The sequence below is a fragment of the Nansenia antarctica genome, assembly GCF_963989245.1.
Source record: "Nansenia antarctica genome assembly, chromosome: 1".
Classification (NCBI taxonomy): Eukaryota; Metazoa; Chordata; class Actinopteri; order Argentiniformes; family Microstomatidae; genus Nansenia; species Nansenia antarctica.
The window spans coordinates 14,221,744-14,236,085 of record NC_137674.1 but is presented as its reverse complement, the minus strand read 5'-3'; the positions used below and the strand labels follow the sequence as shown (position 1 = coordinate 14,236,085).

Sequence of the window (14,342 nt, the reverse complement as noted above, 5' to 3'; positions counted from 1 at the left end):
TCATACCGGCCGGTCCACTGCGTACTGGCATGGGCTTAGGTTGGACACCGGGTTCTGCACGGCCGGGTAGGCGAAGTTGGCGTGCTGCTTGGCCTTGAGCCTCAGGCTGGCCAGGCTGGAGTTGCAGGTGTCTCTGTACATGTACGAGCCGGCCGTGGTGGCGTAGGGGCAGGTGGCAGCACTCACCGCCACCGAGTTCAGGGCTTGGCTGTTGAGGTTATTGAGGTTGCCCAGGTTGTTGAGGCCTGCGCCAGGCACCCCGGCCACCGCTGAGGGCACCATGCTGGAGGCCATGTTCATGGATGGGATGGAGCTGGGAGAGGAGAACATGGGCTGTGAGGACAGGGGGCTGACATTCATGGAGTTGAAGAAGGGGAAGCTCTTGGCAGAGAGCGGGCTGCTGGCCAGACTCTTGGTGGCCCAGTTGTTGTATGAGTAGCCAGAGTACATGTCGTCGTAGGGCTGCATGAGGCCGTTGAACTGGGTGCCAAAGCCGTTTTTGCAGAGCTCCTGCTGCTGATTCCTTTCCCTCTTCCTCCACTTAGCACGGCGGTTCTTAAACCATACCTGTTGGCAAGAACCAGAAAAGACAAAAGGCTTATAAATGTGTGCTTTTTAAATTCCTGTGAGTAGGGAAGAAGAGCTTAAGGATTTTAAAACTAACATATGTGGAATTAACTCAAATCCAACTTATGCTCTTACTAAATATTTTTTAATACAGTTCTATCCATTGCACATAGAAAACCTGTGAAGGTATTTTAAAAGTATCAGCAACAAGAATGTATACAGTCCAGTATATCACAATGTTCACAAATTGTCATTTGCTTCACTCTCTAAATGTATACTTACATATATCGCCATAACGATTCATATTTATACAGAATTGTGGATCATTATCAATTGAGACACTGTATCATGATATCTTTCAAATAGTTTTGCAATATTCTGTATATACTGTGCCAAGCCATTTTGTGGGAAAGAATGATCTAGGAAAATAAGTTGAAGTGTATTATCAAACAGTCATATTATCCATGGTTTATTAAACATAATCATTCACTTATTTTAATTATGAGCTCCCCCTGAAAGAAATGTCAAATTGAAGCAGTCTCCACATTTTGTCAATTTAAGGTCCTATTTTTGGAGGGTATAAAACAGATTAAGGTTTTAATGGCAAAATGAAAATGAAAGTATTTAATTCAGTTCCCAATTAGATAATATGAATTCTTCTTTGAGCATACATTTTGTGGTGGAACTTTCTCTTTATTTTCATTAAAGAGTTCAAGAGTTCAAAACTCCACATGAAAAAACAAATATATAGACATAGAACATTGTACAATCAAACAGAGTGACATATACAGGTAAAGGGCTTATTGTGTTGTGTAAATATTTATTTGTGTCAAAGCTAAGATTTCTTGTCCATTTGTATTTTTACATTATTTACCACTTTAAAGAAATAACAAGTCTACATATCTATTTCCCCTCACTCCCCTTCATCTAGGCCCACTGCTAGGCAAGCATACACACTGTGCAGTATCTCATACCAATCATTTGGTCTGCCAGCATCATAGGCATCTGTTGATAGTGATCGAATGCTCTGGGGCCTCATTTATAGAAAGTACTCAGATAAAATGTTGATCTTACCCGTGTCGTACGTAGAAAACCACGTCAACGTAGTGATTTATACAATTTCAACGTGAATCAATTTGACCGTGGAAACGATCGTAGCTCTACGTCGAGTATTGACCTTGCGTACGCCCATTACCTACTGGTTATGCGGAGTTATTACAGGCATGTGAGCCGCACTGCCTAGTGTAATTCATGCAAGTGGCTCGTAATAAAATTAACTTAATTGTTATCAGCCGAGAAAATGAGTTTAATTCAAGATTTAAAAGGAACTGATGTTTATGATTGTATTTCAGTCTTTCTTTATATCCCTCCGGAGCTGTCTATCTCCCCTTCAACATGCCTAGTGTGTTCCACAACGGACCTTGCCCGGCCACGAGCTAAATTATACTGGACTTTCTCCGGTGTCTGGGAGTTCGCAAAGGGAGTGAGCAGTCATATAAGAATAAGACCACCTGATAAGAATAAGACCACCTGGGGCGCTTAGGTGGCGTAGCGGGTTAAGCGCTGACCATGTAACCGCAGGGTCCCCGGTTCGATTCCGGCCGGGGACACATCCTGCATGTCATCCCTCCTCTGTCTTTCACCCATCCTTCCTGTCTAAATATTCACTGTATCTATCAAATAAAATGAAAAATATGAGTGGGACTGCCCCACTCAGAAAAAATAAAGAAAAGAATAAGACCACCGGATAAGAATACGACCATTATATTATTACAGTATAAGCAGCACTCGAGTTGAGGGGGGATGGCATAAAATCGTCCCCCTCTTTTCATACGTCATTTTATCAATGAAAGTGGTATTACTGCTATTTCAAGGTGCGAGGGGGCACGCACACATGCAATGACACTTTTACCAAGTTACTGACACTGAAGTCACTGACGCTGAGGGGATGCTAAAATTGTCCTCATATGATAAAATCCACCACCTCCCCTGATTTTCTTTTACAACTTGAGTACTGAGTATAAGCATGTGCCTGGTTAGTTGTCATGATCAAACGTTACAAATGCAACTTACCGGGAAGCAGTGGTGTGCAGTCAGGTGAGGCAGGGTAGGCAGTGCCTCACCCAGGCATTTAAGAAAGAAAAAGAATATCAGTCTTTTTAAAATATTTTTATTTATTTTTCTCATTATTCTTAACTTTAATGTGTAAAAATGTTGTTAGAATTAAATTAAATGATGTAAAATGTGTTGTTTTAAAAATATAATGCATGCCCTGGCACCAGGAGAGTTTGCTCCCAAAGCTAGCTGATTGCTGGCGAGAGGCTGAGGCAGACTGTGCTTGTGCCTCTATGTGCTATGCGAAGTGATAGACCAACAGTTTCGTAGGTTTGCGCATGCGTAGTCTGTTCTCACATTGTCTTCATTGATGGACGTTGAGGCACCGTGCAGGCTGCCTCTGACAGCATGATTGACAGTTTGCGTTTGGCTTGCCGTAGCGGCATCCTCTGCTGTTCGCGCCGCGGTTCTACATTTCCCCAGCAGTAGCTCCATCAATCGTGGGAATTATGTCGAACTTTTACATTTGATGGCAGAAAAGGATGAGAAATTAGCCGCACATTTGCCTACGCATGTTACATATGCTTAAGATAATGTAGGCTATTGCGTGCCGGTTCAAATGCTGTAAATCCTGTGTTGTTGATGCAGGTGAATTTATATTGTCATTGAGCTGTTTTGCGTGCTGCTGTAAATCCTGTTGAGATGCAGGTGAATGTAGGCAATGCCATACAGGCTGTTGCGCTACGCTATGTGTAGTTATGAGATAACAATACATTTGACATTTTTGACCAGCTATTTGATAGTATAGTATATATGGGCTATGTGATTGACTTTATAGTATAGTATATTAGCCTACATTACATTACAGTCATTTAGCCGACGCTTTTATTCAAAGCGACTTACAATAATTGCATTTAACGTAGGAGTGTACTGCTTTTTCAAGGCAAAATGAAGAGCAAACTAAAAATACAATAGGTGCTTAACAGGGAGGATCCTGGTAGTAGGCCTACTTCTTGAAGAAGTGAGTTTTGAGCCTGCGTTAAAAGATATAAGGGCTATTGATTGTCTTTATAGTATGCGCTATGCCATTTGAAGTCTGGCTGCTGCGTTACTCGCATGTTTTTTTTTTTTAATAGCTCACTGCCTACCCAGCCAATGACCTCACTGCACGTTACTGCCGGGAAGCCACCCTTCTCTGCCCTCTCCCGCTTCCAGACGAACGCCTACCCTATATTATAGCACTTGTCTTAATTCAGCCGCTATAATTGAGCCGCTATCACAGGGCGTTACAAACCTCATTCACCTGTGTTCCTTTTACCTGCGTTGGTATTTATAGAAGGAAGCACGTACGCAACTTTAAACCATCGCAGCCCGTTTTATAAATAATGCTTACGTCCGTTTAGAAAAATGTGCTTACGTGAAAGTCAAAGATGACGTTCAAGTACTTTTTTTATAAATGAGGCCCCTGGGTTCAAGTACTTGAACGTCATCTTTGAGTCATCATACGAGCCACTTGCATGAATTACACTAGGCAGTGCGGCTCACATGCCTGTAATAACTCCGCATAACCAGTAGGTAATGTGCGTACGCAAGGTGAATACACAACGTAGAGCTACGATCATTTCCACGGTCAAATTGACTCACATTGAAATTGTATAAATCACTACGTTGACGTGGTTTTCTACGTACGACACGGGTAAGATAAACATTTGATTTAAGCACTTTCTATAAATGAGGCCCCTGGACTATTAAACCACCAGTACAGTGTACATAGCAGTGAGTTCTGTATTAAACCACCAGTACAGTGTACATAGCAGTGAGTTTGGTATTAAACCACCAGTACAGTGTACATAGCAGTGAGTTCTGTATCAAACCACCAGTACAGTGTACATAGCAGTGAGTTCTGTATTAAACCACCAGTACAGTGTACATAGCAGTGAGTTGTGCATTAAACCACCAGTACAGTGTACATAACAGTGAGTTCTGTATTAAACCACCAGTACAGTGTACATAGCAGTGAGTTCTGTATTAAACCACCAGTACAGTGTACATAGCAGTGAGTTCTGTATTAAATCACCAGTACAGTGTACATAGCAGTGAGTTCTGTATTAAACCACCAGTACAGTGTACATAGCAGTGAGTTCTGTATCAAACCACCAGGACAGTGTACATAGCAGTGAGTTCTGTATTAAACCACCAGGACAGTGTACATAGCAGTGAGTTCTGTATTAAACCACCAGGACAGTGTACATAGCAGTGAGTTCTGTATTAAACCACCAGGACAGTGTACATAGCAGTGAGTTCTGTATTAAACCACCAGGACAGTGTACATAGCAGTGAGTTCTGTATTAAACCACCAGGACAGTGTACATAGCAGTGAGTTCTGTATTAAACCACCAGGACAGTGTACATAGCAGTGAGTTCTGTATTAAACCACCAGGACAGTGTACATAGCAGTGAGTTCTGTATTAAACCACCAGGACAGTGTACATAGCAGTGAGTTCTGTATTAAACCACCAGTACAGTGTACATAGCAGTGAGTTTTCCATCCTGCTCAGTGAGGGAAACCCCAGTATAGAGGAGAGTTCTTCATTCACTCTTACAGTTGTTCTCACTGGTTTGAGCGCATTTCTTGAAACAGTTAAGACATTACGCTAAACAGTTAACACGTTTGCCAAAACACTACATCTCTCTTGCAAAATGCACTATAACTCTCAAAAGTTAGAATACATGTCATAAAAGCAAATCATTGCATCAAAACAGTATGCTATTATGCTCTAATCAAAATATAAATCAACCATTAATTTCATAATGACACACTAAACAGTAACTATAACCATCAATATGCATCGCAGGTTGGAACCTTTATTTGAAAATAATGGTGATTTTTTAAAATTATGATATAGTTTATGGTAGTACTCTACCTGTTACAGAAAATATGATTGCCTACTATAAATATGAAAATGAAATCTAAAATATTCAAGATGAAGCACATAGTTACAAGAAAAGAAGTGCATTACTGTAGAACACAAGAGAACATCTATTCACTCCTGTTTGCCGGGCATCTTATGTTACTGACGACCTTTTTCATTTGTGATTATAGACTGACTGTTAGTTGAACTGTTGAGCGATGGGAGTTACAATGTATGAAATAGAGATTCACTATAATGGAGAAAATGTAAGGAAATAATTCAGTTTCGGTTGTCAACACTTACTCAATAGATGTGTGTGTCTGCTGTCCATTTGCATTTTGTATGAAAACAATCATAATGTCGGTTTTGCTGACCATTTTACTGTTGTGCTCATGTATGTTATTGCTATGGGCATGTGAACTGATGTTTCATACAAATGGTATAAGCTGTCTATAAATACTGCAACACGACTCTGACGCAATGTTGTTTAGGAGTTGATTGAGCTGATTGTCAAACAGTAGTTGAAGGGGTTTGTGGAAAACGTTACCTCACCTTCCTGTGTTGTCAGATGACAACCACAATCAGACACAAGCAACCTGGGGAGCTTCTCATCACTCAGCAGTGTCTCCAAAATATCTCCCAAAAATATCTCAAAATAAAGACAAGCTCAGTAATGGAAGCTTCATCAGTGAGAGAGAGCTAAAGTCCTAATGTACAGTGCTTGATAAAAATTCAATTATGGTTTGATTCATCCTGATCTTGTATGTGTGTAATTTGTTAGATGATTAAAATGCTGTCATTCTAATCCAACAACCCTACTACTGTAATACTAAACAGCATGAGTCATTATGATAAGAGCAAAACTAATTATTTAACTAACTTTTTGAAACCTACATATAGTGTAAAAAGGTCTATCATAACATTGACAATGATCTCTCAGATACAACACTGCAACCACTGTCTCTCTATAGGTGAAGCCCCAAAGAAGTTACAGTAGAATGTCAGCATACACAGGTTATTTACAAAGGAATTAATCAATATTATGGATGTAATTTAATGCAATAGATGTTTGTAACCATTTATTCAAGATCCTAACTGATATTATATGCAGGAGCCAATATATCTGTTTCATTTAGATAATACTGTGCTGCAACATGTTTGCTGAGGAAAAATAGACACTTAGACAGACTATACTGTAGATATTGTGGAGCAACAGGCTTGTTTTTCTGTTCGCAAAGTTAATTACGAATGCATTCTCTGACAAATCACATAAATCAATATGACAGCAGAAGTATTCTGGCTATGCAGGCCAGGGATCCTGGAGGGATTAACAGGGAACTTGTAGGGTTCAAAGGGCCACTGATAGACATTATAGGACCCCGGCCCTGTGTGGTCTGTTGTTCTATCAAAATAACAACCAAGACTGTGTGCAATGTGACCTTTCATCCAGCCAACATGAATTTGATCCATTACTCTTCAAGCAGGCAGCAGATTGTATTGTCGTCCATCACCTGCTCTGCATACAGTGGGTGACCCCACCTCTGTGCTCGAGAGGGTGACATTTTAGGGTCTGACGGAGCAGACATCTGACCTTTGAGCGAAACATGTGATGCCTTGTTTCTGGCAGGTGAAACAAAACGGGTTCCGTAAGAATCCCTGCTTGCTGTAAAGTTGTGTTCTTTTCTGTCATCTCTTTTTAGGGTTTTTATTGTGTTTGTGTTGTGCAAAATAACAGCATCCGCACACTTTGGTCATTGGTCATTTGGTCACAATTCTATGACCGAAACCTCGCAATAAACTATGTTTTTTTAGCACAGTGTTTGAGTGTGCGGATGCTGTTATTTTGTACTCTATTCTCTCCATTCTGATATACTCTTCAGTTCCAGCACCTCAGCAAAGTCGGATCACGGATGAGCGGTGGTATTTTCACTACTTGGTTTTATTGTGTTTGTGTTAAAGTTATATTTTTGAATCACAAAACTGTGTCATAAATACAGATCTCTCAAAGACTGAACCGAATAGTGGTCCAAAATGTTCTGTGTGGAAAGTACTAATAAATAAATAAAATTAAATAAACTTCACTTGCTCAGTAGAGATTCACCCATATTAGTGCCTACACAGTAGTCTACATGCCAAACCTCAAGCCAGAGGCAACGACCAAACCAACTCAGGTATTACTCACAAAAACAATCCAGCTCACAAAGGCCTCTATGAAACTGAGTTAGGTTCACACTGCCTAAACGGCACCCTTTAGGCACATACAGTAAGTGTATGGGGTACTCACCCTGACTCGTGCTTCAGTGAGGTTGGTCCACACGGCGATCTCCTCCCGTGTGCTCATGTCTGGGTAGCGGTTCCTCTGGAACGTGGCTTCCAGCTCCTGGAGCTGCTGGCTGGTGAAGTGGGTCCTCTGTCTGCGCTGCTTCTTCTTCAGAGAGCCGTCCTCCGCGTTGGACTCATCTGTCTGGTTGTGGTGGGACTTCTCTGTGTCTGTAATAATAACACCACCACAAAAGAAGAAGAAATGAATGCCATTAAAAGACAACACAGAGGGATGTTGAATAAAAAAGTTGCAATAAGAGTTGCACTAAAAATGAAAACAACAGTGCGCTTGAAATATGTTTTGTGTTAGCTGCTTCTAGCACTGCATTAGTGCCTTTGTTTTGTTATCAGTACATGACGACTTGCTTAAAGATATACAGTACCAGTAAAACGTTTGGACACACCTTCGCATTCAATCGTTTTTCTTTATTGATATATTATTTTCTATATTGTAGATTAATATTGAAGACAACAAAACTATGAAAGAACACATGGATTTAAAGAAACCAGAATATGTTTTATATTTTAGATTCTTCAAAGTAGCTTTTGCTTTTTTGTGGTTTTCTCCCATGTATTCTCAAGAAGAGAATGCTGGGCGGTGTTTCCAGTTTCCTTTTCCACTGACACACACACACACACACACACACACACACACACACACACACACACACACACACACACACACACACACACACACACACACACACACACACACACACACACACACCAAGCTGATTGAGAGAATGCCAAGAGTGTGCAAAGCTGTCATCAAAGCTAAAGGTGGCTACTCTGAAGAATCTAAAATATAAAACATATTCTGGTTTGTTTAACACTTTTTTGTTTACTACATAATTCCATTATGTGTTCTTTCATAGTTTTTATGTCTTCAGTATTAATTTACAATGTAGAAAATAATAAAAACGAAGAAAACCACTGAATGAGAAGGTGTGTCCAAACTTTTGACTGGTACTGTACAAAGCAAAAAGATGCAACACTTTGTGATGGTTCAGCTGTCAGATAAGTACAAGCAAGATTTGATCAAATGAATACATTATAATGGAGAAATATATTTGAAAATGAATGTATTTATCATTATCAAATATGAACATCATGATAAATAATAAAATCTTACACAATCTGTAACAGAATTTTATATTCACCAAAGTGAAACTGCCATCCCCCCCCCCCCTCTACTAAGATGACAAAAGCAAATCAAACTGCATGGGCCCTTAAATAAAGTAGTCAAGGGACCAAGAAACAGCCATGTTATGTCTACCGAAGATCCTTTCTCTCCTGACCAGGGTTCCGCAATTTGAAGACCCCACAGAAAGAGCGAAATTAGTTGGCTACCTAATCCCATGGATCAGGCCTTTGTGACAGGGCAGGTTTGGTACTGTTTGCTGAGAGCTTAGCTCTCTGGGAGCAGTTCTAAATGATCAGCGGGATTTAAAAGACTCCACAGGGCCACTGGCAAAACCAATAGCGCCAGGCCTTGGCTGTTATAAGGCAGTAAACTGACACTGGTTTAGCCATAACTTAAGACCTAGATCTGATCCTTTGCCACAATACAGAAGGAGAGGGCAGAACCTACCAAGCCAACTTACTGATAATGTCCATGCATGAAGTTACCCAAGGGGGAGAATGACCTTAGTGTATCCAACTCATTATATTACTAAATAAATTATATTATTGTTCTTGATTCCCATCACATTTCTCCTAAATAAGCCAAATACAAAGAGCAGGAATGCATATTTAATTTTGGATGGCAACACATAGGGGATATACTCTTTATGCTGTCTGACTATGTCAAGCACATCGTGCTTATGCCCATGGTGCTTAAATGCCCACAAGGCATTCCAACTCTACCCCTGCAGCTTAGCCCCAGCAACTTGGGGGACTCTACCAGTCAGCCAGTGATCAAACCAATGGATAGTTAGGCCTTCTTGATGCCCATAAGACCTTGCATAATCTATTAGATCTTTTGAAAAATAGGGTGCTAAATGACCTGTAATCACTTATCACTAGCATCAACATTTCAATCAGTCGCTCACTTTTCTTACAGCAAAAATGTATGTGATGATGACAGTCAATAGAAACGGAGACAGGGCTGCTCGCAACGGTTTAGTGAAACAAGGTTAGAAATAGGTCAAGTCTTTACAGTAACATCATGTTACTGGGGGCGCAGATACTGTACAACCACACTTTCCACTGACGACATTTCTTTGAAAGTCGTTGCGGCAGACATGAGGAGATATTCTCAGCTGTAGAATGTTTGAAGGCTTGTTAAGAGTGGATTTACGAGCGCGAACCACACAGCCAGACACAGTTGTTTGGCAATTAAATTTGAATTGTTATGCTTGCCCCTCCATTCACTTTGATGTCCCCCCTCGGACAGACAGAAAGGAATCAAAGTGTAGCCCCCTACTATTTACCTGTATCCAAATGCACAAACACATACCGTGAGCTTAGAATGATAAGGTTCTATCTCCGTTTAGGGTAGTTCAGAGATATTGAGCGTCAACGTTTTTACATTCCATTATGTTTTGTGAGATGGAACCTTTGTATTTTATGAATTACTAACTCAAAAATGTCAACATTTTAATAATAACACCACACAAGCATTAATAAACACCTAATGGATCAGATTATGTAAAAAAACTCAATTTTGACCAAAAATTGAGATAGAACCTTATAATTCTAACGTCACGACATGATACTACACACATGCACTCACACTTACATTCAGATTCACACGCACAACACAAACACAGGGACACTCATCCATACATCCATATTGTCTACACGTGTGTTCCATTGTATCAATATACAATGTTTAAAGGTAAAAGAATCATTGACAGCTTGATTATTTCTATAAGCTCAAACCTAAGAAACGACAAATATATGACACTATAAATATTATAAGAAGAAGAACAGCAATTGACAAGAATTATATATTATATATTCGAAGAACATAATTCTATTGATATTTGGCCGACTTGATGACATCAACAAATTATGTATAGCAAATCATGTTATTCCTTGACCTCTACAGATTTACGAAAAAGAAAAAAAAAGAAAAAAAATGTTTTCTATTGTTCAGTAGGGCTTTAAGACTCAATTTTAGAGTCGCCTACATTAGTCCCACTTATGGACTCTTGAGTCGCATGGACCCACAGACATCATCTTTGAATTCTATCACAAACTTATTTGGGGGGATATTATAGGGCTAATTTGTCACATGGTTGAAAGACAACAGAGACATAAACGCTCTGAAGTATGACGATCTGATAGCTGCAAATATGTTTTACATTAAATATTTCCCGTTAATTATGCGTGCCATAGGTTTTTTTGTGGTTGAGATTTGAGAACCACTGACCACATCAAAAATCCGTCCAAGCGTAAGAGGTCCATGACAGGTATTTACAGTGAAAAACTGTCAAATAGAATAGACTATATAGGCTATCACCTCGTTATAAAACCTTCTTTCATTATGTATTTATTTGTAAAACCTTCACCGTGATTCATGAGCGAAAAGGAATTCTGATAATAACTAACACAAATATACAAAAAAATATGCAAAATACGCATAAAGGTTTAACTTTAAATTGAATTATACAGCCTTGAATTAGATAGGCTAATAGAAGTCACTGAAAATGTTTTGTTTACAATTAATGGGCAACATAGTGTAGGCTACATGAAATGAATGTAATTGGAATGGGTATAATGATAATAATAATCGTATAGGCTATTATTATTATTATTATTATTATTGTTGTTATTGTTAATATTATTGTTACTGTTATTATTATTATTATTACTATTATTATTATTATTATTGTTACTATTATTATTATTATTATTATTACTATTATTATTATTATTATTATTGTTACTGTTATTATTATTATCATCATCATCATCATCATCATCATCGTCATTTGTATTTGGTCTCTCTAGAGACCTTCTGTCGTCTTATCCATGGAACTAACCGCTGTTGTCTTGGCCTTTGCTGCCCAGGTCATGTTGAGGGGTCCCGGAGTCCGAGAGCGATAGCGCTGGGCTACGGGCTTCACTGTCCGTCAGAAGGTTAAAATCCATAACCCCGGCCGCCAGGCTCTGCAAACAACAATGCAACACAGTTTAGTACAAAAGTAAATCTATATTTAAAAAAATACAAGCTTTGCGTCATTAAAGGTGTTTGTCATCGATGTAATAATTTCTTTTCAGCCATCATCATGTCATCGGCAAATTAATGCATGATATAGCCTACATTTAGGCCTCCGATTGTCAGCGAATTGAGAAATGAGAATAACAAGAGAAACAATTGATAACAATAGCAAGGATACTAACAGTAATATTCTAATATAATTATGACAAGTAGAATTTACCAAATATGCCAAAAGCTGGCACCTAAGGCCTTTCGATATTCACCTATTGACTAAGGAACTAAAAGCCTATCGCATCGGCACCCTATCGCCCTTATCTATAAGTAGTATGTATATTAATACTGCTAATCATATACACACAGTAGCCTATAGACTTGGCTAAAATATTCTCTAAATTGAAACATCATTTCTCAGCCTCCAGCCATATAAACGCCCTGAACGAAAGCTTGTTGGTTTCTGAGTGCAAAATAATGATCGGGTTCATTCAATGAAAATACTCTGTCGTGTGTAGGACCTATGTTTGATCCTTTGGAGTTAGAGCAGTAAAATATATAGTGACACTTTCTACCTAAATAGCAACCTCGTGACAGCGGCCGATACGTAATGGAGACTAAAATAACAGGTCGTTTATTTATACAAGCGCAGTTAACACCTTTAAGATATGGGGACACAATCACTCCCTCAAAGCTCCTTGAGATTTATGATGTCGTGGCTGGTTTAACTACGGGGGAGGTTCCAGTCCACTTAGCCGCCTCTCTCAACCCCTGTACGGGAGCTCCCAAAATGACAGCTATAGCCTATACGTTGTCCAGCTTGAACATCCACTTTGTGTTCCTTGTGTAGCATACTATTAGCCCTATTCTTACTAGTTTCATATTATAGTAGAAATACATTTTAGTTTAGATCAATAAACTGAACGATTGTACAGCAAAGACTCAACTGTGCCAGTTTGGTATGAGTCCACTATAGCCTCAATACAGTGTTACAGAATAATCAATGAGAATATCATCATTTTTATATCAATAACAACCTACCTTGCTCATAGTACTTCAAGTGTCAATCTCTGCCACTATGCCAGACTGAGCAGTGTGCATTATGTCTCTAACTCCAATGTTTCCTTTAGGTCTCCTGCTCCAATGTGACTTGTATCACATCCAATCCCAACAAATCATGGAAACTCAATGGGGAGGATAGCCATGCAGACAAATGTTTTCCAGTAACTTTTATTTTGAAGTAAACACTTGGGGATCTGATTCCAATGTATTCCATGAATACAAAAATATGTCTTACAGCTGCCTGGAGGACAGGCCTCTATTGGCCTGATTTGCTGAGTTCCTATAGCCTTTATCTCAATAAAGAGTACCAACATATTAATGTGCCTCAAAGAGCTCCATGAAAAAGTTACTCTAGTCAACTATTCACAATGACAGAAAAAAAGTAAATAAATAAAAAGTTAAAAAAAAAGGAATCCAGCAAAAAGGATTAATTTGCAAACCCAGCTACTCAAGTTGTTTATGCACAATGGTCTAACTATGTCAAATCCATGGGTGAATAAAGAAATCATGAGCAATGCTACATTAGTCTGTTTAAAGCAGTATGTTAAACCATACAGTATGTTAAACCATACAGTAACACCCTACCAGAAGGAATGGCCTGCATCCAATCAAAACTGAAGGATAGGGGGGGCAATATTGTTAGCTAGCATTTTATTATTAGCACAAATACAAGTTACTATAATAATGTATGCAAAAATAATCCCTGCTACCTAATTAGCTAAAGTGTACACCCTACATGGATTAAAATATGAGTGCATAACTGACTCTTACACCGTACTTGTAGATCTATGTGGAGTAGAGGACAAGTGCAGGGAAAAGGCTGAAGAATTGGGTAAAAGCTTACAAAGAGAGGACTAGCATCTGATATTTGGTTAGCATCCCTAAATGAAATCTTAAATCGTTTCACATCAGGAAACATTTGACTAATGTTTATTTCTTTCCCAGAGTTGAGATTGAGGATAAGGTCAAATCTCACAGTAAAGATCAGCGGTACAAAATCCTCTGGCTCTGTATTGTGGTTTTGTACTTACTTGAGGTTTTGGGCTCAGTCCCTTTGCGTTGGTTGTATAGGTTTACAATTACTACACACAGGCCAGTCTAATTGACTGTGACAAAGACTCTGACAAAGATAGAATAATAGTAAAAGCAATATTAGGCTACTTATTGTGAGGCAATGGAAATAGTAATATACCAAGTGTCCACAGTTGTTTGAGTGTGTTGAAATTAAGTAAAAATACTCCATACCACACATTGTTGCTCGATAG

General features: G+C 39.0%; 1 protein-coding gene across 1 annotated transcript; it reads right to left on the bottom strand.

The window, feature by feature from the left end:
* pitx3 (paired-like homeodomain 3) lies at positions 1–11,966 on the bottom strand (the record flags this gene model as incomplete). Its single annotated transcript, XM_080535380.1, has 3 exons — positions 11,846–11,966; positions 7,819–8,024; positions 1–567 (listed from the first exon to the last, which is right to left on the bottom strand). The coding sequence occupies exons 1-3, from the start codon at positions 11,952–11,954 to the stop codon at positions 1–3; spliced, it is 882 nt and encodes a 293-aa protein (XP_080391506.1). The 5' UTR covers positions 11,955–11,966.
* Between the last annotated feature and the right edge of the window lie 2,376 nt (positions 11,967–14,342).